Source organism: Amyelois transitella, chromosome 12, assembly GCF_032362555.1.
Source record: "Amyelois transitella isolate CPQ chromosome 12, ilAmyTran1.1, whole genome shotgun sequence".
Lineage (NCBI taxonomy): Eukaryota > Metazoa > Arthropoda > Insecta > Lepidoptera > Pyralidae > Amyelois > Amyelois transitella.
The window spans coordinates 313,502-339,891 of NC_083515.1; the positions used below are offsets into that span (position 1 = coordinate 313,502).

The 26,390-nt window shown below is 37.7% G+C and overlaps 1 protein-coding gene and 1 non-coding gene across 2 annotated transcripts in view; both read right to left on the reverse strand.

Moving 5' to 3' along the window:
• Window positions 1-19,656, reverse strand: part of LOC106142345 (sodium-independent sulfate anion transporter) — a 62,300-nt gene extending 42,644 nt beyond the window's left edge. The window contains exon 1 of the mRNA XM_060946797.1: window positions 19,113-19,656. Within this exon, the coding sequence (XP_060802780.1) occupies window positions 19,113-19,527 (415 nt within the window). The 5' untranslated portion in view covers window positions 19,528-19,656. The remainder of the gene's footprint in view (window positions 1-19,112) is intronic.
• An 811-nt stretch (window positions 19,657-20,467) lies between these two features.
• Window positions 20,468-20,540, reverse strand: Trnak-uuu (transfer RNA lysine (anticodon UUU)). The gene has a single exon. It is a non-coding gene; the product is annotated as a tRNA-Lys (tRNA).
• Between the last annotated feature and the right edge of the window lie 5,850 nt (window positions 20,541-26,390).

Genomic DNA, 26,390 nt, shown 5'->3' on the forward strand with positions numbered 1-26,390 from the left:
TTTTTTTCTATGGATGTCGTTAAAAGCGAGTAAGGGATAGGTTTGTAAAGTTGGGTTACTTCTTTTAGGCGATGGGCTAGCAAGCTGACACTATTTGGATCTCAATTCAATCAAGCTGAACGTGGTCTTTCAGTGTTTTCAAAACTGTTGGCTCTGTCTACCCTGCGAGAGATATAGACGTGATTATATGTATGTATGTGAAATAATATGTTCTATTCTTAGTAAAGTGGTGACAAAATGCTAGCTCGTATACCATAAGAATCTGTTTCTGAACCAATGAATTGTCAATGTTGTTACCGGCACCAATAAAAAGAAAACCACTTCATATCTTTCCCATGGACGTCGCAAAAGACGACTTAGGGATAGGCTTATAAACTTGGGATTCTTCTTTTAGGCGTCGGGCTAGCAACCTGTCACATATGAATCTCAATTTTATCATTAAGCCAAACAGCTGAATGTGGCCTATGAGTATTTTCAAGACTGTTGGCTCTGTATGCCCCGCAAGGGATACAGACATGATTATATGTATGTATGTAATAATTGTCAATAGACAAGAATGGAGGAAATGTTACACTTTATACCTTTATTTTTTTTTAAAGAATAAACAACATTTTGCTCTCTAAATATCTTTAGCTTGACCTCACCCAAGGTTGAATTCGTTGATAATTAATGCATTACCTCGTTAACATTACTTTAATTAGTATTAAAAACGTTTCAATAGTAACGAATGCTGTGTAAGGTAAATCGGTTTGCCCTTTACAATAAAATATCAATTTGTTTCCATGACCTAAATAGTTTTATTGTTTTATAAAGAAATTTTATGCGGGTATTCTCTGATTATCGTTTTTAGCATATAAAAGACTGTCGCCCGCAGTTCCCCCTGCTAAATGTATGTCTGTCATACAATCAATTTTTTTTATCCGCTACTTCATGACTTTTTAATGAGATTTTTAAAAATTCTTTCCTAACGGATGTTCCCATGAAACAGCTAACTGCATGCCAAATTCCAGCTTAATCGGTCTAGTAGTTTGGGTGTCACATACATACATATATTATTATTACATTATTCCACTATACAAATAATTCCGAAAACAAGCAAGAACTAACAGTCATTGGTTCTGTCTACCCCGCAAGGGATATATTTACAAGACTGAAAGGCCACGTTCAGCTGTTTGTTGGACACGTTGCTAGCCCATTACCTAAAAGAGGAAGCTTAAGTATACGTATAAGCCTATCCTTTACCGGCTTTTACGACATCCATGGGAAACAGTGGTCCTTCTTTTTTCTATTAGTACCGGGAACCACACGGCACTTAACAACTAATATAAGACAAAAATTACATATTTCATCGCTGAGCCAACTCAAACTGCAACTGCTGTGACCATACAAATTGTAAATCATTGTAAGTCATTGTAAATGTAACACGTAGGTACACGATGCTACAATCGGAGTGCAGTGTCGCGCTCCGCTGGCTGCGACTTTGACAGTACAAACATAAACATATGGTTACGTCTATATCCCTTGCGGGGTAGACAGAGCCAACAGTCTTGAAAAGACTGAATGCCCACGTTCAGCTATTTAGCTTAATGATAGAATTGAGATTTAAATAGTGACAGGTTGCTAACCCATCGCCTAAAAAAGAATCCCAAGTTTGTAAGCCTAACCCTTAGTCGCCTTATACGACATCCATAGGAAAGAGATGGAGTTGTCCTATTCTTTTTTGTATTGGTACCGGGAACCACACACACCGAAACATACCACCACCAGTTTACATGAACACCTTCCTTGAACCTTAAGGAATACTCTGGATTCAAGACTAGATTCTCTACACCAACTCATGGGTTTACCATCTTGTTATACGAGATGCCTCCGTAGCATGGATTGCACCAATATATAAATAATAATAGGACACTAGGATGTCGTAAAAGTTGGCTAAGCGATAGGTTTATAAACTTGGGATTCTTCTTACAGGCGATGGGCTAGCAACTTGTCACTATGAATCTCAATGCTATCTTTAAGCCCTAATAGCTGAACGTGGCCTGTCAGTATTTTAAAGACTGCTCTGTTTACCCCGCAAGGGATAAAGACGTGATTATATGAATGAATAAAAAGCGAAATGTCTATAGTTTTTCGCGCGATAAAATCGGCGTCGCGCGTGTCATGCACTGCAAATCTTTATTTGTTTGTTACCCCTTCACGCGTTATCTACTGAAACAATCTACTTGATTAGTTCAGAGTCCGGAGAAGGACATAGAGTATCATAATCCCGGTAAAAACTAAAGTTTTCGTGGGATTTACGAAAAACCTATATCCTTTTGTAGGTGGCTAGCGCCACCACACAATTCGCGCGGACGATGCTGCGGGTTAAAGCTAGTTCACATATACGAGTAAACATTGATTAAGTCTGTCTCATCTTCGCGTTTGTTCTTAGCTGATATGTTTCAGATTAATTTGTCCAGTTTCCAAATTGCCTCGTCGTCTGTATGTATCTTGTATGTTTCAGATCCCGTTATCCGCTTTCGTACATTTGTATTGACTTTGTCCGGTCATCGGCATCCTAAGTTAAAAGTTCGTCGACATGGATATCATGCCTTGCAAACTCTTGACTGATGCTACGTACCTACGTTTCATACTTTGTTACTGGTTCAAGTTTCGAAATTACTTCGAGGCTAACTCAATCTGTGTAATTTGTCCCGTATATACATATATATTTATTTATTGGTTCTTAGACATGATCTGTCATCTCTTTTCACATTATTATCAGGTTTATTTTGATCACGCTGGGACCATTGCGATGTTGCTCACATAATTCAATTTCTTAAAACAAATGAGGATCGCCACTTTTTTCACAAATTTCAATTTCCTGAGCTCGGTTGGAAAGGCAGTTGCTTAATTAGCTTTTTTTAACTCTAATAGCGTTGTCAAGGTAGGCAGCCGAGTGGGCCTTCCTTCTCTCATTGTTTTTACCAGAGTTTTTGTCAGCACTAACCTATGACCCGAATGGGCACTTGCCACCATCGATGGCCTGATCATGCGCCATCTATAATGCAACTGCATTCGAAGAAAAACCTCTGCAAATATCATGCTTCATTGGTTCATTGCTAATTGATACTTTTCGCTGGTTAATTAGCAAAAAGTGTGGTGAATGCTGTAATGTGATACGCGATATAGTCGGTGTTTATTTTAACAGTACTTATATGGGCGTTAAACTCGCATAATCTTGTGAATTGATGGTAAATCGTCAAGGCCTATTTTTATTGCTTTGAAGGCTGATTAAATATGTAATTTGTATCTTTTTAGTACGTGTTCAGTTCGTATTGATTTTTTTTTTATAGCTGAGTAAAAGAGGTTTAAACTCTACAGCATTTTTATTTCTTTGCGATACTGTTTGGCCTGAGGTTTTCTATTGTAAATACATACATAAAATCACGAGCTTCCCAGAGGAGTAGGCAGAGACTACCTTTTTTTTACTTGCCACGATTTTTGCCTGCTCCATCGCTTCATTCACATTCATAACCCTCTTCATGCAAACTCGGCGGTTTCGGGTACTTTTGACCAAATCTTGAGAGATTTCATTCATATTATAAATCCCTCTTAAATAACCATGCGATTTTCTTCATGACAAATTACTTTGACCCGGCTACCGATCATTCAGAAGGGTGCCGCTGGATAGAACCGGTCTCTCTCTGGCCGAATCCAAGCACCCACTGGGTGACTGGTGTCTTCCCTCCATTACTGTATCCGCTGTTATCAATCGTCATTATCAGTACTTGTTCTATCAGTATTCCCGTTGTCTTAAACATTTAGACGTTGCACCAAAGATTGCACATTTTTTGTATAGTAAAAATTTTTGCATGGTTTGATTAGCTCCTTCTAAATCGATGCTTACACCAATTTCTCAAGAATTTGAGCAGTTTGGTTATGAAACTCGCTTTTCTTCTTAATTATATTCCTTATTTTACACAGCATGAAAACTTACAAATTCACTTTATTATTAACTGCTCTATATATGTCTCATATCTCTCCCAATTACCGATTCGTTACCCAGGATCTTCTTATTATTATGCTTAACATCAAGCATTTTTTATTCTTAAAATTTCCAATTATAAACACACATATAGGTAATCATCTCATATAAGTCTTAATCTTCAAAAGCCTTTCGGTATTCAGAATTCAAAGAGTAGTCAGACCCAAAAATCTTGAATAGATTGACAGTCCACGTCATTTGTATGGAATTGAGATTCAAATAGTGACATGTTGCTAGTCCACACAAGAAGAATGTCAAGCTCTCCCTTCTCCTTCTCCCTTCTTCATGGGAAAAATATGGAGTGATTCTATTCGAAAGTGCCGGAAACACACGGACAACACGCGTTAAGAAGATGAAGAAAGTTATGAAATTACTCCATAACACTAGTTTCTATGAATTTCCTCATTAGCAAACAATTGAAACTCTGGAAGTTTCAACATCTTGTGACGCGCCTCCAAAGTAATTCTGGTGAGGTGACGACGCAAAAAGTCGTTATTATTTGCGTTCGCGATTCATTTCCGCGATCTGCCAGTTTTGAAGTGATGGTGTAATTGTTGGAATTACGGGTAATTACTTCAATCTGTGTTTGTTGAATTGTCATCATCTACTTTATGGTGGTCTTGATTATATCTCTTGAGAAGAAGCCTCAGGTGTGTCAGGTCATTTAATACTCAGCACAGCTTACTTCCTCAGTTAGGTAATTGTACGAGGATTTATAAAATTGTCTCATTTCTTGAATGATTAATCTTAAATGGTTGTCTATTTTAAGGCACTAGTGTAAATCGGATTATTTCAGTTTTCTGAGAAGTCGAATTATCGATAAAAGCACTTATATAAAGAATCGATCATTATTATAAATAGCCAAGCATAAGCCACAAAAATACTGTATGTAATGTTATGATATGATTTTGCCAATTTTGCTATCACTAAACGAAGGGAGAGGCTTATTAACTTGGCATTATCCTTGTAGGCGATGGGCACTTTTGAATTTCAATCTATGCATACTAATATTATAAAACTGAAGAGTTTGTTTGTTTGAACACGCTAATCTCAGGAACTACTGGTTCGAATTGAAAAATTCTTTTATGTTTTACTAGTTTTTTTTACCATTTATCGAGGAAGGCTAGGCTATTTATCATCACGCTGCAACTATTAGGAGCGAAGAAATAATGAAAAAGGGGGGCAATTATTCCTCCTTGAGGGCTTCAATGATGCCCAAAATAACTATTCCAAGCGGACGAAGTCGCGGGCACAGCTAGTTCCATTATAAAGCTGAACGTGGCTTCTCAGTCTTTGAGTTGTTCGAGACTTCTAGCTTAGTTCGAGACTGTTAGCTGCGTCTACCCCGTAAGGTATAAATACATGATTACGTCTACCTGCCTTTCATCACGAGCAAATTAAAGTAAAATCCGATCAAGGGAAAGGCTTATAAACATAGGCTTTGGGCGATTGACTACTGCTGTCACTATAGATTTTCTGAATATCACTTTCATCATTAAAATCTCGTGAATTTGGCCTATAAGGGATAAAATCGTAAATGTGTCTGGATACATACAAACATTAATCATGTCTATATCCCTTGCGGGGTAGACAGAGAATGTGCGTACGTATTATAAACATACTGACCTGCTGTTGACTTCTGATTCTTCTAACAATTGTCTCTGTCTGTAAGGTAGGGATAAATAATTGATAGATACATATGATCACGACTATATCCCTTGTGGGGTAGACAGAGCCGCCAGTCTTAAAAAGACTGATGATGATGATAGGCCACACTCAGCTGTTTGGCTTAGTGATAGAATTGAGATTCAAATAGTGACAGGTTGCTAGCCCATCGCCTAAAAGAGGAATACCAAGTTTATAAGCCTATCCCTTAGTCGCCTTTTACGACATCCGTGGGAAAGAGATGGAGTGGTCCTATTCTTTTTTGTAATGGTGCCGAGAACAACACGGCACAATAACAATTAAATAATTGATACGTGTTATTGTAACCCTATATTTGTAAGGTGATCGAGTGAGCATTAACTAGCGTGACACACGTGGTCACGTGGTCACGTGGTCACGTGGTGGTCACCCAGCGTTACGGCGACAATCATACGGTAATGAACACGGTGGTCATATATTTTGATTAACTTCATCAAATCATTGTCGTCGTAATTATATCCGATTATTATGGATATTTTTTTTTTGAGATTCTGTACCTACTGTAGAAATGGAACCAAAAACTGTTTAAGCAACGATGTATCCAACATTATTATAATCACTTCTTCATCTTCTTAAAATTTTCAATTATAAACACACATATAGGTAATCATCTCTTATAAGTGTGCCGTGTGGTTCCCGGCCCAAATACAAAAAAGAATAGGACCACTCCGTCTCTTTGCCATGGATGTCGTAAAATGCGACTAAGGGATAGGCTTACAAACTTGGGATTCTTTTTTAGGCGTTGTGTTAGCAACCTGTCACTATTTGAATCACAATTCTATCATTAGGCCAAATAGCTGAACGTGGCCATTCAGTCTTTTCAAGTCTTTTGGCTCTGTCTACCCCGCAAGGAATATAGACGTGACCATATGTATGTATGTGTATGTCTCTCTTATAAGTCACTTCTTCATCCTTTGCGAGAAGACAGGGTCAAATGCCACGTCCAGCTGTTTGGCTTAATGATAGAATTGAGATTCATATAGTGACAGGTTGCTAGCCCGCCTAAAGGAACCCCAAGTTTGTAAGCCTATCGCTTAATCGCCTTTGACGAATAGGACCACTCCTCATCTCTTTCCCATGGATGTCGTAAAAGGCGACTAAGAAATGGGCTTATAAACTTTGGATTCTTCTTTTAAATAGGCTATTGGCTAGCAACCCGTCAAACGGCGTAAAGTGGCCTATCAGTCTTTTCGAGACTGTTGGCTCTGTCTACCCCGCAAGGGATATAGACATGATTATATGTATGTACGTATGTATGTATTTTCACAATACGGAAACTACGTCCTACATCATATCTAGTCAACGAAGCAAACCAGTGCGCCTATTCTAGTGTAATCAGGTGTAAACCTAACTAGTCTACATATACAGGCGTGAATATAGTATGCATACATACATATGGTCACGTCTATATCCCTTGCGGGGTAGACAGAGCCAACTGTCTTGAAAAGACTGAATGGCCAAGCTCAGCTTTTTGGCGTAATGATAGAATTGAGATTCAAATAGTGACAGGTTACTAATCCATCGCCTAAAAAAAGAATCCAAAGTTTGTAAGCCTACCCCTTAGTCACCTTTTACGACATGCATGGGATAAGAGATGGAGTGGTTCTTTTTCCTCTTTGTGCCGGGAACCACACGGCACTGAAGTATGAATGTAGTATGCATGTTGTGAATCGAACTGAGCAAGTACTATCTTCCCTCTCTCTCTTAACCGAAATTATAGAGGGAGAGCACATAGTGGCTGGTAAGTGATTTGAGTTCTTCCAATAGTTTTATCGCAAGCTTGTTTAGAATAATGTTAGACTATAGCTAAGTAAGTACTCCAAATTCTGGTGAATGTGACAACGCTGTTAATGGCCGAGCCGCGAAGTATAACATATGTATAACTATACCGCCAGGCTAGGTGTGACGCCTGGGGAACCGCGGCTCCGACGATGTTGTGTCGGAGGTTGTATATATAGCTCCAATCCGTGAAATCTTTGAAATCTCGTTTTTAGATACTTCGCTGCTATTGGTTGAGCGCGTCAATTTCTTCGCGATGATTGATAGTAGTTGTTTGATTGGATGTTGTGACGAGTGGCGTAGAGATGTCGCCACAGGTTTATATAGATTTATTTTCAAAATTGGATACAAGGTATCACTTATTGACGTCACATCACTTAAATCTAATTATAACTACTACCGCTTCTAAAGCGCATGTGTAGAAGCGACGGAACAAACTACACTGCAGCATATGGTATTTTGGCGACATCGTTACGCCACAAGTCACAAAAACAAAAGCACGCGACGCTTTACGTCAAAAACAACGAAAAATCTAAATCGCGCAAGCATTGATTTCACGGATTGGAGCATATATACAATCTCCAACACAACATCGTCTGTCGCGCGGTTCCCCAGGCATAACACCTAGCCTGGCGGGAGATCTTCCCTTTGGTGGCGGTCGAGCCGATTCATCGTTCCCGCAACAGTATTTTCTATCTACACATTATTTTGAATTCAATATTAGGTGAAAATGTCATAAGTCTCATTCGACATCCACCATCAGAACTAATTCTATTCTTAAAATTGTCAAAAACCACACGGCACTTGTACCATAATATTTATATTAAACCAAACCGCCAAATGTCAATGTTAAACCTACTAATAAACGTGTTGAAACACTGTTTTGGCTGCAAACACTAAAGAGCTTATGTAAGGTCTTGTGACCACAGTGCGCTGAATAGTAATTAGTTGGTTCAAGCGATTTCTCGGTTTATGCTAATTAGGGTATTAGCGGTTAGGGCTCGGACACACGACGTACTTAACTGATAAGTCACTCGCCTAGTGTTGCCGCTTTATAGCGCATTATCGACAGTCTATCGATAGTTGAATAAGAGCATACATATGGTCACGTCTATATCCCTTGCGGGGTAGACAGAGCCAACAGTCTTGAAAAGACTGAATGGCCACGTTCAGCTACCTATTTGGCTTAATGATAGAATTGAGATTCGAATAGTGACAGGTTGCTAGCCCATCGCCTAAAAAAAGAATCCCAAATTTGTAAGCCTATCCCTTAGTCGCCTTTTACGACATCCATGGGAAAGAGATGGAGTAGTTCTATTCTTTTTTGTACTGGTGCCGGGAACCACGCGTCACGAATGAGAGCAATAGTATCGATAGTCCAGTTTTCGTAAATACTATCGTAATCCTTCTTCATCCTGGCTTAAGTCCCTCATCCTCACCACTCTGGAGAGAAGCCCGGGGTAAGCTCTTGACCATGGATCCTGGATTGGGTGAGTCAGGTTTTTACAAGAAGCGACTCCCATCTGACTTCCGCAACCTATGCAGGTAAACCTAACCCGTATTGGATCGATCATGGTTACACATCCAGATTCCTGAATGTGCAGGTTTCCTCACGAAGTTTTCCCTCACCGTATTCATTGTATAAGAATCGGGCCCCAATAGCCTCGCTGTCAACGCGAGCCGCATGCGCGTGCGCACTAATCCTTCCACTTTCTTTATGCTAATCACTTTAGGACCGGTTGTAGGAAGTGGAAGATTTAATATTTATTTTGCAATTTGCTTATTGGTTTGTAGGACATCATAAAAGTGTATATAAAATTATGTGTTAAATCAAGAAAGCCCAGATTTTTTTTATATCACTCCGACGACGGCCTCTGTGACACCGGAGGTCCCGGGTTTGAATCCCGGCCAGGGCATTACGAGAAAAGATTTCTATTAGAGAAGACTTAGGTATCTATATATGTGTTTATTATAAAATATAGTATAGTTGAGTTAGTATCTCGTAACAAAAGTCTCGAACTTACTTCGACGCTAACTCAGTGTGATTTGTCCCGTATATATTTATTTATTTAATGTGTTTTGTTGGCAAAATTATCCATTATTAGGTTTACAAGATATCGAAAGAGTCGCAGCGATGAGTACCTGCTATTTAATATAAGTACATAGAAAGCCCAGATTTGATCATCAAAAAAAGAAAAGGTTGATAATGTTTGATAACTATTAGGAACAATGTTTACTTGTGACAAGTACCAATGTGTCCGGACAAACCCCCGAGCAACAGCTAGTAACAAATATACTTATTTTTCTATTGGTGCCGTGTGGTTTCCGGCACCAATATAAAAAATAATATGACCACACCATCTTTTTCCCATGGATGTCGGAAACGGCGACTAAGGAACTACACTTATAAACTTGCTTTAAGCCAAACAGCTGAACGTGGCCTGTTAGTCTTTTAGGCCTGCTAGCTCTGTCTACCCTGCGTGATTATATGAATGAATGAATAAAAACTTATGTCAGTAAGCGTAAAAGTAATCGTAAAGGGCGAGTAAGAGAGTGAACGAAAATACTGAAATTTTCTAAAGACTTTTACAAAGTTCTACTTTAGCATCACGTGGCTGTTATTGAAGTAATTTCTTAAAAAACAATGATCAGAATCAATTAAACTTGACAATTACAATTGTAATTCTTTTTTTTCTGTTTGGCACGTGGCCGGCCTGATGTGCCTTTACGTCAGAGAGGAAGAAGTTAATTATTTTGAAACTAGTTGCGAGCTGCGAGTCCCAAAGATATTTCAGCTGTTTGTGTAAGTAAAGTATCCCCCAATAAGATAACAATCAATATAAATAAATAAATATATACGGGACAAATTACACTGATTGAGTTAGCCTCGAAGTAAGTTCTAGACTTGTGTTACGAGATATTAACTCAACGATACTATATTTTATAATAAATACTTATATAGATAAACATCCAACCCAGGCCAATCAGAAAAAGTTCTTTTCTCATCATGCCCTGGCCGGGATTCGAACCCGGGACCTCCGACGCCACAGACAAGCGTACTACCGCTGCGCCACAGAGGCCGTCAAATATTCATATGGCTAAAAAGAGTGTCGAGTGGTTCTAGGCACTTTTAGAATAGGACCACTCCATCTCTTTCTCACGGATGTCGTAAAAGGCGACTAAGGGAAATACCTAATAAACTTGGGATTCTACTTTAGGTGATGGGCTAGCGAGTTCTAGTATACTGTCACAATTTGAATCTCAATAGCATTAAGGCGTAAATCTGAAAGTGGCTTTCCAGTCTTTGCGTTACTCTTGGCTCTGTCTCCCCGTAAAGGGATAAGGACGTGATTATATGTATGTGTGTTTTAAATATGTGCAGAAAGAGAAGCTGCCGGCACCCTCTATAACGTTTCGTTGCACTCAGACCAGCATATTTTCTACGTTGAAGATCACCCGAGTACCGGAAACTGCCGAGCGTGCATGAAGAGAGTTATGAATGTGGATGAAGCGAAGGAAGTATGCAGAGATCGTGACAAGTGGAAAGATGTAGTCACTGTATTTTATGTATGTATGGATTAGTGTGTGTATGTATGTATAAATGTATGTATGTATATATAAGTGTATGTATGTATTTATTTATATAAGTATGTTGAAGAAAGAAACGTAAAAACACCAGCCCCTGTACTATGGCACGCGCGACGCCGTTTTTTCCCGCGAAAACTGTCGCTGTCTCGTTTCACGTCGTAATAAAAGCGACACGGAAACGACGTCGCGCATGCCGTGCTACCGGGGAAGCTGGACTTTTATTCCCTGTAAGGGGATATATTAGTCCTGAGGGGTTAGCAAGTTCACTCGATTAAACGCGTCGAGCAAGTAAACGCGAATTTGTATGTGATTTCATACATACATATGGTCACGTCTATATCCCTTGAGGGATAGACAGAGCCAACAGTCTTGAAAAGACTGAATGGCTACGTGCAGCTATTTGGCTTAATGATTGAATTGAGATTCAAATAGTGACAGGCTGCTAGCCCATCGCCTAAAAAAGAATCCCAAGTTTGTAGGCCTATCCCTTAGTCGCCTTTTACGACATCCATGGGAAAGAGTGAAAGAGTGGTCCTATTCTTTTCTGTATTGGTGCCGGGAACCACACGGCAAATGGCAATGTGATAACATCAGTGGTAACACGATGGTACTCATTCACTTAGCACTCAGTCATATGCCTTCAACGTTAGGGAATAACCCCTCAATTAATTCAATATTACTGTGCCTAGTTCTAATAATAAAGAACAATAAAACGATATAGCTCACTATCGGTGTCACGAATCGGAATTTTGTTGACAAATAGGAACCGATGACGTCAGCGCAGGACTTTCTTGTAATGTCTGAGAAATGACAAACTGATGACTTTTCTGTTTGTTTATATAGCGTACCGTTGTGAATATCTCGTAAATATTAATCGGCGAAAGTTTTGCAGAATTAACATTATTCTTTGTTTGTTTTTAATGACGATGTAGCGATGTGATGGAGCGTTTCATATGTATGGTCAGTTTATCGTTAAGAGGGATCGTATTTCAATACTTGATACTCAAAGAAAAATTTAGCTGTTTATTTGTAAGGCTCTAAATATTTCTATACATAGGGTGTTAGTGGTGAAATGGTTACCGTACACGGATATCATATTCTATGTCTCCCCATTCCGGATTGGCAGAACTAAAAGAGACGGCTGATGTGTAAGTAGAAAATATAAGGTGATATGGTACAATACGATATGGTACTCTTCTATTGTAAATTTCAAAGATTCAGAATCCCGGTTCGTAATATGTAAAACTATTATTATATGTAAATAGGTATGTAATGTATTTATAGATATAAACCATTATAGATGACCCTCATGAACAAAGTCCGTTTAGACGCATTTCACACAGTTCCACGATCTCGACTAATTTCCGAGTAGATTTTGACTATATTTAGTAGCTACTAAAAATTTTTGAAAATGTAAAAATATTGATCATTTCCGAGATGAGCGTCTACTTACATACGGGCAGAGAAAATAGGGAGACTTTATTATAATGATAATACATACAATTCACGTCAGATGCCTTTCGGCGGCCTGCAAAATCTGATACGCACGATAAAAACAATATAATTGGAAAGTTTTACGGAAGATGAAGTGGGAAATCTTCCTGACACCGCAGTTTGGGACAGCTCCCAGGAAGAGGGGCATTGTGGCAAGTGCATAATACGCCGGACAAGTCAGTTACAGACAGACACACGGCCGACACACGTGACGGAGAAGGTCAATGCTATCTGATGTAGTTCTAGGTTTCTGGAGTAGCAACTTGGGTTTGTTTTAGATTGGGCTATCAACCTTTCACTATTTGAATTTCAATTAAATACATACATACATACATAAAATCACGCCTCTTTCCCGGAGGGGTAGGCAGAGACTACCTCTTTCCACTTGCCACGATCTCTGCATATTTCAATTAAATCATTAAGCCAAACAGCTGAACGTGCCCTTTCAGTCTTTTAGGGACTAAAAGACTGAGTTTATTGTACAAAATACAAATGTATAGCACAATTGGCTGACGCATTTTTTTACCAGTCAACTTTTGGGTTGAAACTAAAAAAAATATATATTTTTACTTTCATAAAATAGAGAACAATATAATTATAATAACATTCATAAAACTACAATAAGTAAATCATATAGGTACGTAAATAAATATGTGCAGCAATTACTGAAATTAGTGAGAAGGCATATTAGGATTTGAAGACCCTAGCGACTCAAAAAAAACCTGTATACCTGCGATTTAAATACTAGAACAATTTGAGGATGTCCTGATGGACTCAGAAAGTGAATTCTAAAAGCCTTAACGGCGAAAGAATTAAAGACAAAATCTGTACGCTAAAAGGGGTAGAGTTATTTGAAGAACGTAGAATTCTTTCGTGGGACTTAATAGTTGGAAGTCTTTTTTAAGACAATCGGGGGCAAGATGATTATTTAGAATGTCATGGAGCTGTATTATGGATGGATTCAGAGATAGTGACAGCTTGGTAGACCATCGCTTTAAAGAAGAATTAATCTGAATTTTATAAGTTGTCTCTCCATTGACAGACTAGAGTCGAAGAGGTCATGGTAACAATGATTCTTAACGATACAAATACATATTGACTAATGTAATAAATCAATAGTAAGCTTTAATAAAAACATCTTAATTGACAGATGACAGTTTGTATCTTGAAAAGTTGATGATAGAAGGTATAATGCTTAACAAAATGCAATGCCATTAAAATGCTGTTCATGTTATATGTAACTTTATTTTTGTTTTTGTTCTAATAGATGGCGGTGTGCTTTATTATTACGCGCTATGGTTTGTCTCTTGTCATGCATATAGTGTTTTTGATAAGTGATGTATTTTTTCAACTCATACATTATACGGTCGTCTCAAATTGAAGTTTTATTTTTATCAATTGTGATGAAAATATTGAAACCTTTTATTTAATAGAACCCTTTTCAGAAAACATACATACATACATATAATCACGTCTACATCCCTTGCGGGGTAGACAAAGTCTTGCAAAGACTGATAGGCCATATTCAGTTATTTGGCTTTAAGATGGAATTGAGATTCAAATAGTGACAGGTTGCTAACCCATCGCCTAAAAGAAGAATCCCAAGTTTATAAGCCTACCCCTTAGTCGCCTTTTACGACATCCATGGGAGAGAGATGGAGTGGTCCTTTTCTTTTTTCTATTGGTGCCGGGAACCTCACGGCACTTTCAGAAAACTAAGCTTCATATTTCAGTTCATAGAATGAATGAATTTTACATTCTGGTAAGTACTACCTTTACTTATGACTCACGCCAGCACCCAACTAATTGTAAAGAGCGTGAAATTACATGTGATTTACGGCCTTTACGAATGTCTAAGATAAACAGAAAATGTATTAAACGGAAAAAACCAGCATTTGTTGCACTATTCAAATTTTATTAAGAGGTTCTTTTTAATCCGAATTAAAATTATTATTTTTAAAGCGCTGTGATTCCCGGCACCAATAAAAACAAGAACAGGACCACTCCATCTCTTTCCCATGGATATCGTAAAAGGCGACTAAGGGATAGGCTTACAAACATGGGATTCTTTTTTAGGCGACAGGCTAGCGACCTGTCACTATTTGAATCTCAATTCTATCATTAAGTCAAACAGCTGAACGTGGCCTATCAGTCTTTACAATACTGTTTGCTCTGTCTTCCCGGCATGGGACACAGACGTGATTATACGTACGTATATGTATTTTTAAATAAGTTGTGGTCCTTGACCTAGCCTTTTGGCGTCGGTTGTGAGTGGGACAGGTGACGGGTCGCCTCGCCGAGCAGAGGGGTTAAGTGAAAAGGGTTCTTTTAAGAACGAATTGAAGAATTAAAGGGATCTTTGAAACGAACCAGTTTGCTGCTGGGACTATATATATTTAGAGCCATTACATACATACATATAATCACGTGTATATCCCTTGCGGGGTAGACAGAGCTAACAGTCTTGTAAAGACTGATAGGCCACGTTCAGCTATTTGGCTTTAAGATAGAATTGAGATTCAAATAGTGACAGGTTGCTAAACCATTGCCTAAAAGAAGAATCCCAAGTTTATAAGCCTATCCCTTAGTCGCATTTTACGACATCCATGGGAGAGTGATGGAATGGCCCTATTCTTTTTTCTATTGGTGCCGGGAACCACACGGCACTATCTATCTCTATAAATTTAGAGCCATTATCGGCCAAAGCATATGAAATGTTAAGTATTAAGTTATGTTTGTTTGTAATATCTTAATTGCACAGAAATTTATATTGTTACAAGAAATAGTACGTAGTAATAATATTAATTTTTTTTTTGAGTTATAATATGAATAAATACTTGCAATGGAGGACTAATCCCATGAAGGGATCTCTTCCAGTCAACAGGCAAACAATGAAGGAACGAGATAATTAATATAGAAAAGCCTTATAGCTTCCAAGACTGTTATCTCTGTCTATAGAACGTGGCCTGTCAGTCTTTCAAGACTATTAGCTCTGTCCACCCCACAAGGGATATAGACGTGTTTATATCCTCATCTCTCTGGAGGAGAGCCCGGGATATGCCTTTGACCATAGATCCTAGATTGGGTGAGTCAGGTTTTTATACGAAGTGACTCCCATCTGACCTCCGCAACCTTTGCAGGTAAACCTAACCCGTATTGGATCCATGGTTAGACATCCAGTTGCCTGAATGTGCAGGTTTCCTCACGATGTTTTCCCTCACCGTAACAGCATCGGTTAGTATTCAAACTAATGTGCATAGACGTGTTTATATACATACATACATACATATAATCACGTCCATATCCCTTGCGGGGTAGACAGAGCCAACAGTCTTAAAAAGACTGATAGGCCACGTTTAGCTGTTTGGCTTAATGATAGAATTGAGATTCAAATAGTGACAGGTTGCTAGTCTGTCGTCTAACAGAAGAATCCCATGTTTATGTGCCTATCCCTTAATCGCCGTTTACGACATCCATGGGAAAGAGATGGAGTGGTCCTATTCTATCTTTTCTAATGGTGCCGGAAACCACACGGCACTGTGCACGACGTGTTTATACTATATGTATGTAGGTACCTATGTAATGTCTTTTTTGGATTTTTTTTTCAGAACTCTTGTGTTAGTCAGCAAAGTAGCAATAACTTGATTAATTTGATTGGTTCTCAATAAATAAATTTGATTGAATAAATGTTTAATCAGTTTAAATCAGGTAAAGGTTGCTTATGAAACAAGTTCACATTTTTAGCGCAATACCCGCTCGATTTATTTCCAAAAGTTACTCAATTCACGAGTATTTCACATTATTGCTTTCACTGTCTAGGCGCATTTAAAGTCTAGCTAAGTGTGTGTCGGCCCACGCGCAATGTAGGCTTTTGTAAGTACTCCATCACAATAGCAGTTTCTAAACTAGTATTTTTGTGTACCGATGTAGAAAAGGACATGAGAAATATTTGGATTGACAGCTACTTATTAATATTTATAAACGCTACCGCTTCTTCCGCACTGAAGCTTTGGAAGTTATATGTATATATAATGTAGAATTAATATTATATGAATGTAAATAAAAATAAATGATGAAAATGTATTAGGAATTCTATTTAGCTTTATTGTAATCCGCTAAAAATCTAGAAAAAATTAAAGTTAAATCTATAAAGGCAAAATTTATGTGTACCTAAATATGTGTATGAAAAAACTTCCTAATATAAAGAAATTATATTAAAAAAAGAAAATATCATCAGACGACGTCAATTTTTATTGTGTCCTTGACAATTTTAAAATAGGAGTAGACTAATATTCGCCTTAATTACTTTTGTGTGTCTAATTGGCCTTAAAAAGAATTCTTTGAACTCCATATAATATATAGATAAATTATAACAGCGCCCGCGGTTTTGCTTGTTTTAAACGAACAATCCCGCTGGTTCTCAGCACATGACAAGTCCATCTCTTTCCCATGAATTTCGTAAAAAGCGACTCAGGGATAGACAATTAACTTGGGTTGGGATTCTTCTTATAGGCGATGGACTAGCCACCTGTCACTATTTGAAATATAAATTAATTTTTATTATACTATATTAATACGGTATAAATATACATATAGCATAAATCTTTATTTTATCAGTCTACCTATACAAGATTATTTTTGACTTAAGCGTAAAAATTATACATTTTGTTTTAAGTACATTTTTTTACCCAATAAAATAAAAAAAAAAATGGTATGGTTTTTTCTGTTTGGTTAGTTGGTTGACAGGTAGAGAATGAGAGACGGCATTAAGTCCGCCTTTTGTACATTTTTTTTTTGTCTTATAAAGTTTTTAAATAAAATAAATAAATAAATAAGAATGCATGCATATATGTACATACTAGCATAAAATTAAGAATCACGCATCTAAAAATCATCGTTCAAGGTTCGGGTGAAATTTTTTTCGCAATAATATTCAAAAATATTGTTCGTTACTGTAATGAGTAATGAATTTCGTATGCAAAGCGGGCGTAAGCGACCGTGAAGATATCTTTATTAGGTAGGTAATACGAAGGAGCATGTAAACTTAGAGTATTATAATACATACATACATATAATCACGTCTATATCCCTTGCGGGGTAGACAGATCCTACAGTCTTGTAAAGACTGATAGGCCACGTTCAGCTATTTGGCTTTAAGATAGGATTGAGATTCAAATAGTGACAGTATTATATGTTATATACAGTATTCTAATCTGTACTAATATTATAAAGCTGAAGAGTTTGTTTGTTTGTTTGAACGCGCTAATCTCAGGAACTACTGGTTCGAATTGAGAAATTCTTTTTGTGTTGAATAGACCATTTATCGAGGAAGGCTTTAGGCTATAAAACATCACGCTGCAAATATTAGGGGCGAAGAAATAATTCAATGATGCCCAAAATAACAATTCCACGCGGACGAAGTCGCGCGCACAGCTAATTATAAATAAAGATAAAAGTCTTGTTATTTCATAAAAATAAATAATAATAATCGTTAGTACATATAAAACATTATATACATATGTATAATCACGTCTATATCCTTTGCTGGGTAGACAGAGCTAATAGTATTGAGACTAATAGGCCACGTTCAGCCGTTTGGCTTATTGAAAGGTTGCTAGCCCAACTAAAAAAAGAAGAGTCTCATGTCTATAAAAGTGTAAAAAAAATTCGTCCATGATTTAGATTTAAGAGATCTATATTTGTAAATTGACACCCGGTGAAAATGCTGCAATGTAGTTTGTTTCGCCGCTTCTTCTACACAGTCATGCACTTTGGAAGCGGTAGTAACTATAATTCGATTCTATTCTATAGTCGCCATTGTAAAATACTTTCCTGAACAACCTTCATGTAACATAGGTACCTACATATAACGTTTGTCTAAAAATGTACTGGCGCAAGGTTCTTTCTAAATGAATACCTACATACTACCTACTTCATTTATGTGATCAACTGTGCCAAAAAAGTGAAGTTAAATATGTTTGAGATTCCTGAATGCCGCAAATTTGATAAAATAATATTCCTAATTAACTGTACCTAATAGATATGAGATAAGAACTTAATCAACTGTTAGTTTACATGAAAAATAGATTAATAAATAAATAAATTTATTTATCTCAACACAAATTTACATTTTGTCCTTTAAAGTAAGTATAGGTCTGTAACAATTAGAAATTGTGAGAGAATGGTGTCTGAGCTAGATAGAAATCTAAATAATAAAAATTAAACTAGTAGGTACCTAGTAATAATTATAATGCCAAAAACAATTTCTGTTTAATTTTTTTATTGGTTTTATATTTTTGATACCTATTACACGTATATAATACCTACTAAACTGTGGTGTAGGATAACGTTAATGTTAAATATACAATTTTAAACGTTTTTTAGCATCATTAACTTTTTGTAATTTTAACCCTATGGCTGCCATGGACACCATAGAGTGTTAACAGGGTTAATAAAGTTCTAATAAAAAGTTTGAAAAACCGTATTCTATTTAGTTTCGCGTCAAAATTACAATACTCACTCAAAAATGTGCTCCCGTTGTTCCCGTGGCACGCCAGACAGGACTCCTTGCCGTCCAGCCCCACGCTTAAAGCCGGCGACAACTTGGGACACAATTTACACCCCCCATTGTACTTCTCGCAAAGACAAACATTCCTTTCCAAACCCTCCACCTTCAGTTCGTTCAGACCGAACCTGTCGCACTCCCGTTTCGTCAAACACTCCGATAATTTCCCGGATTGCTCCAAAAACTGACACGAATGCGGACAAACGTGACATTTCAAGTTCCTATTCGCCTCACCGTTCCTATTCTCATTTTGAGAGTCCAAATCTATCTGCAGTTTCTCATCAGTTTTATCCATGCTTCCAGTTAGGTAAGAAGTTAGAGTGACTTCAGAGGAAGACCTCACGGTGTTATTCAGCTTGTATTTAGTCATGGTCACTTCAGAATACGGTTTTGAACGCTGATACTCGAGACATTATTCGATCATTTCGCGATCCGCGACTGTAGCGGAGAGCGGCGTCGCGCGCTTCTTGTCACCGACCGCGGGAGACTGACTGTTTACAACGGCTGTCGGTAAAGAAAAGGGTGCTATGAGCGAATGATGCTGTCATAATAAAAGGTTAGTTTGGTGCTGTGCAAAATTGATTGATACATACACATGTGTTACCACATCGGTACAGACAAATTGTCACGAGCCTAACTGAAGTTTAATAAGAATTTCCCTTCGTCGACTTTGACGAGAAGATATAAGAAGCTGATACTGAAGCTTCCATTATTGTGCTATTCCCTGCTTAGTTGCTTTTTATGATATCTACGAGATAGAGGTGGTGGGAGCTACACGCCTAAACAGATTCAGGATGAAGATGTCGCTGTAATTTTTGGGTGGACGAAGGAAAGCGATTCTCGTTTTCCGAAACATAACATGGAGGGCACAAATGGGAACCTATACCTATACAATGACATAATATATAAGTAACATATTTATAGTAGGTAATACGTTGTGAACAGTTGCTTTAAACTCCTACTAAAATAAAATAGCAAAGATTTTTTTCGACGACTTTGTTTTGTAAGTACTGTCCCAAGAGAGTGCCTGTCCTGCACATACCATTTAGTTGAATATAAAGAATTGTCAATAGTTTTTGAGGGAACTACAAACATTGCACTAAGATTAATAGTGCAATGTAGCAAACATTTCAAGATTATGACAAAAATACGTATAATTGTAATATAAGTGTAAAAATAGAATTAATGTCAGTTGTTAGTCTTTGGAAAAAGCTGAAACACACATTTGCAAACATATTGCCTTTTATACTTACAACGAAAAATTGTATATAAATAATGATACAAAATAAAATAATTTAAAAAAAAAGAGCCGCCCGAACAGGGACTTGAACCCTGGACCCTTGGATTAAAAGTCCAATGCTCTACCGACTGAGCTATCCGGGCTCTGACGATTGTGGTGAAATAGTCAAATAGTTGTTGTAATACAAATGAGTTAATCCATTTTGCTCTTTTAATGATATTTGCATTGTTACATACGTTTTAACCAACTTCAAAAAAAGAGGTTTACTAGTAAGTAATAAATTTCATATTATTTGCATTGTTAAATATTTGAGTTAATGATCTATTGGTTTGCAAGCACGTGTATTTTGGTGATCAGTTTGTGTGTTTGAACTTGGTCGGTAATAAACTATTTAGTTTTTGTCAATAGTTTCGAGATATGTATGAACTATCTAATCTACCTACCCAATATGAAATGGCAATTTTTGCAAAAGGTTCAATTTATTAAAATTACTTTTGTTTTACCAACAGAAAAGAATGGAATGTGCTATTCCATAGAAATGTTGATTCAGTTGTCTATCGCAATGTATTGTCTTTATAACTAATTAGTCACTAAGGTAAATTACCTCTATGTAAATAGGAAAATACACGCAGTTGTTAGAAATTACTTAGCTTCTTTCTGTAAAAAACTGACTCACACATCCTAGGATCATTGTCAAAGGCGCACCCCGGGCTCCTCTCCAGAGAGCTGAGGATGTAACCGGTACTAACACCAGGTGGAAGAAGACCTTGTCATAACTTGATGTCACATTTTTTATCACTTCAAAATCAACTTTTTAGCGCATTGTGTCATAATAATTAGCGTTACATCATCGTATATATACATTTCAATGAGATGATGACGGTATTGGACAGAAAATACTTGATTTTTTGCGATCATTGTCTTTAAGAAAACTGGTTAACTAGGTGCAAAAAATATTATATTTCATCAGACATTGAATAGACTTCTTCAAATTCAATATGATGACTAAATGTCGGCTTAAAAAGTTTGCTTAAGTGCGTGTAAGAATCACGCAACGAGTAATATAGCCTCTAATAGTGTGCCGTGTGGTTCCCGACACTAATTTGAAAAGAATAGGACCACTCCTACTCTTTCCCTTGGATGTCGTAAAAGGCTGCTAAGGAATAGGCTTACAAACTTGGGATTCTATTAGGTGATGAGCTAGCAACCTGTAACTAATTGAATCTCAATTCTATCATTAAACCTAACAGCTGAACGTGGCCTGACAGTCTACCAAGATTGCTGGCTTTGTCTACCCCGCAAATGGTATGTATAGGGAGACGTGATTACATGTATGTATGTAAATAACAGCCCGATACGGATTCGCCCTTGGTACATATTTATCTAGCCTGTAAAATAATATTATAAGGTTGTTAGCCCGTCGCGTCGCCTAAAAGAAGAATGCCAAGTTTATAAGCCTATCCCTTACTCGCCTTTTACGACATCCATGGGAAACATATGGTACTCTATTCTTTACCAATATAAAAACATGAAGAACATGAAGAGAGTTATGAATGTGGATGTAGCGAAGGAAGTATGCAGAGATCGTGGCAAGTGGAAAGAGGTAGTCTCTGCTTACCCCTCCGGGAAAGAGGCGTGATTTTATGTATGTATGTATGTATAAAAACATATAAGGCCCATCTCAGTAGGTAGTTTATTTTTCAGATAATTTTGTAAGCGTGCTGAACATCGTGTCGTGTTTACAAATACGGGATGGGTGACCGGGTAGGTCGGCGATATGACAATCAATGTAAACATTAGGAAGTGTAGATGTTTGTTTGTAAATTATCACGTTCATCCTAAACACTGTGCCTGTAATTTGCATCGCTTTTTAGTTTGTTGTTTTTAGTTAATCCGCTGTGTTTCGTAAATTTATTTATTGACTGTGTCAGTCCAATTCTATGGGTGGGTGCAATTCTCAGATTTTTATAGCTATTATTATAAGGAAATTATTATAGAACAATCAGCAGGGAATTGAAAGTAAATGTAGTGATTTGTTGTAAATCTGCAGTAACGATTCTTTGTCATAAATATATAAGTAAGTACTTTTATTTCCCCCCTCCTGGTGACTTAGAATAAGAACCCCTTACTTACACCCAAAGGTTGACTGGAAGAGATTGCATTAGCGATAAGTCCACCTTTGTACCATCTCTATCTGTTTTGTGCTGGTTTGTATGTTTTACTCTTATGGGGCAACAGTTTTATCTATCTGTCTTACTCGTATACTTATACATTTTATACTTTTTTTATACATCCTGCCGTATATCGTGTGTACGTGCAGTTGCGGGATAGACAGAGCCAGCTGTGTTGAAAGACTGACAGGTCTCACTTTTTTTCTATTCATTAACAATAAAATACATTAATCCTCTTTGCCATGTCTATTTTTCGTAAATTAAGAATCTAAGTAGTGTGTGTATTTTTTTTTTATTATTGTCTTTATTTCGCTAGGTATTAGGATAGCCAAGAAATTAAATATTAGTGATGGTCGCGTGTTCCTAGTTAATTAATTTTGCAAGTTCTTATTGTTGTCCTCTGAAACTTCAATTGTGGAATTAATTAAGTATTACCTACCTAAGGTCTGCTGGAAGAGATTTCTTTTAAATTTAGTAGCACCTTTATAATTTTGTTTCTTGTGATTATCAGTCTCGATGTTTTCTGTGTAGGTACATTAATAAATTAATACCTGAACAATGACATCTAATATAGTACATACATACATAAAATCAATCACGGTAGGCAGAGACTACCTCTTTCCACTTGCCACGATCTCTGCACACTTCCTTCGCTTCATTCACATACATAACTCTCTGCATGCAAGCTCGGCGGATTCTGGACTCTCGACCTGACCTTTTGCCAGGAAAACTTGTCAATATATTATGGTTAATATCAAATTATCTAAAGTTTATATCTGTTCTATTTTATAAGATCAGATAATCTATAAGATCAGATTACCGAACAACTGTTTGCTTATCTCTTCAGTGACCAAGGTCAAGACACAATGACCCGTAATCTGTATACGAAGTGCAATTCTAAGGTCACCAGAAAGTTGACACAACCGGGTCGCCTGCGCAAGCCAATGTCACAAAAACCAGCTCATAAGCAAGAACTCTTGACATTCAGCCAAACAGCTGAACGTGGCATATCAGCTTTTCAAAACTGTTGGCTCTGTCTACCCCGCAAGGGATATAGACGTGATTATATGTTTGTATGCATCTCTTGACTTTCATAAAAGGAATCAGATAGATGGAGGTTTAGCAGGAGTAAAAATCATTGGCAAATAGTTTTTGGACATAAAACGACGTGAGAGCCATCATGTCTCATCTGTGATGAATGTCCGTTAGGCTAAGGGAAATAAACAATCATTAGGACGGTTCTATTGCATTGTAAATTGCTATTGCTAAAGTCTCATGGAGATGAATAGGTATGCACTTTCGCGGAGAGACTGCGTGAAGTACCTTCGTAGTTCTAGCAACCCACATGACAGCAGACATTTCAAGAAAGCCGCCTTCGTTTGTACCTTTATGTAATAAGAGAATCTGAAGACTACCTCGGGAACAAATGTCAGGCATGAAGACTGCTGAAACTAAGCTGATGGATCGTTTGAACGGCTGAACAGTGCATCGGGAACTCGAAATTGAAAATGATTTTTGCCATTTGTTTTTGTGCTCATGAGGTTTCTAATGCAACAGATAAAGAAATCCCTTTAAATTCTCTTCTTAAGCCTGACGCAAAGGGGTAGTGTAATAGGCTCTTTTTGAAAGAAACAGGTTTATGCTTTCAGCTTAAATGTAAAGTAATTGTGATGTCTGACCATGGAGACTGAAAGGCCGCAACACTATTGTAGTGGGAGCCATGATTCGGCTCGACCGCCACCAAAGGGAAGATCTTCCGCCAGGCTAGGTGTTATGCCTGGGGAACCGCGGCTCCAACGATGTTGTGTCGGAGGTTGTATATAGGGTTGCCAACCGTACTCTTAAATAGAGTATTGTCCTCTATATCATGTAGGCGTACTCTATAATCTATAACACCAATAGAGTACGCTAAAATACTCTTTTATTGCCAGTCTGTATTAATATACAAAATCTATGTAATCAGAATACTCTTTTTTGTAAGTCTGTACTCTTTATTTACCTCCTTTAAAATCAGATACACTCTATTTCTTCTAAAAAAAGTTGGCAACCCTAGTTGTATATATGCTCCAATTCGTGAAATTTTTGCTTGCGCGATTTAGGCTTTTTTTCGCTGGTTTAAGCGTCGCGTAATTTTATTTTTTATTGTTGTGACGTGTGGCGTGGAGACATATCACCACACTATGATTACAATTTTATCGAATTGAACAAGACAAAACTTTCACACGTGACAATATCAAAAGATACAATTCTGATGATTCTCATATTCGTTTTGTTCAGTACTTATGTTTATGAATATTGTGGTAATTGATTTGTGAAGATGAGCGTATTTACTATTTTTAGAGGAATGTTCACACGTTAAAATAAATGTTCCACAACTTAGATAATTTAATATCAAATGATCAAAGTTTCCATAGTACCTATTGAGAACATTTAAACTTATTGTTTTATCTATACTTATAATAAATCTGTAGAGAGGTCAATTCTGTACATGGAATATATTTTCAAAATAACTATCAGGGGGTGATTAGTGATCGATACTGATGCCAAAAATGCAATCAGTAAAATTTTTGTCTGTCTGTCTGTCTGTCTGTCTGTCTGTCTGTCTGTCTGTCTGTATGTTCTTTATAGAAACAAAAACTACTTGACGGATTTTAACGAAACTAGGTATAGTTATTCTTCATACTCCTGAGCAGGTTATAGTATACTTTTCATTACGCTACAATCACTAGGAGCAGAGTATTAAAAGGAAATGTTGGGAAAACGGGAGAAGTTACTTGATTGTTTAAGCTTCCATCGCGTGTGCAGCCCTAATGGTTAAAGATACAGCGAAACCATGTATAACGGAAATATTCTACATAAAATAATTAAAAAAATATCCCAAGACAGCATAAGTCTATCTTTTATGGTTGACTCACAATAACACGTGTAATTCCTCATAGCTTAGCAGTTCGGAGATTTCTGATTATATTTCTTTACTCTGATGTTTATAATACCAATAACAGTCACACTCATTCGTAATTCTTAAAAATTTATATAAGTACCTATTCAATAAAAAAAGAATCATCGAAATCGGTATAGAAACACCAAATTTATACATGAAATAAAATACCCTAACAAGCCATCGCGCGTAAATACTGAATCATGCTATAAGGATTATTTTTGCGTAACGGTTGCCGCGCTCGACGCGGCTAGCGGCGGCAGGGTATAAAAGGGGCAGGAGGCGAGCGCAAGCTTCATGATCAAGGCAGCCAGGGGGAGACTACGAAGTTCTCTCCTCCAGCCTCCCCCTGAGGACGAAGCTCGGGATCTACCGAACGTACGTCAGATCCCGCCTCACGTACGCGGCCCCGGCGTGGTACGCATTCTGCTCTGAGACCAACAGGAGAAGACTCAGAGCCCAAGAGAACCAAAGTCTCAGAGCAGTCGTCGGAGTCCCGCGCTACGTGAGGAACTCGACGATCCTCAGGGACCTGAAGTGGGAGAACCTAGATATTCGAGAGGGCGGACGCGTTATCACACAGCCACCTGCGCGGCATCGCGCCGCTCCACGCCCGCCTTCCGGGCCGTCGGGTGAAACTCTCCTCTCGCTGCCTTGCGGCAGACGTCGTCGACCAGTGAGGACGCCGCCGCCGATGTGAACTCCCAGTGTATAAAGACATGAAGACCCAGGCCATCACGGCCGCCCCATCGACCTGCCTACAGTCGTAGGCAGCGATGATACCATTGAAGAGGGCCAAAAGCCCTGACCAATCTACTCCGACTCCCTAAGGGAGTATGGGAAGACCCGACGACGGCATTGCACAGGCGTTTCAACTTTATTTT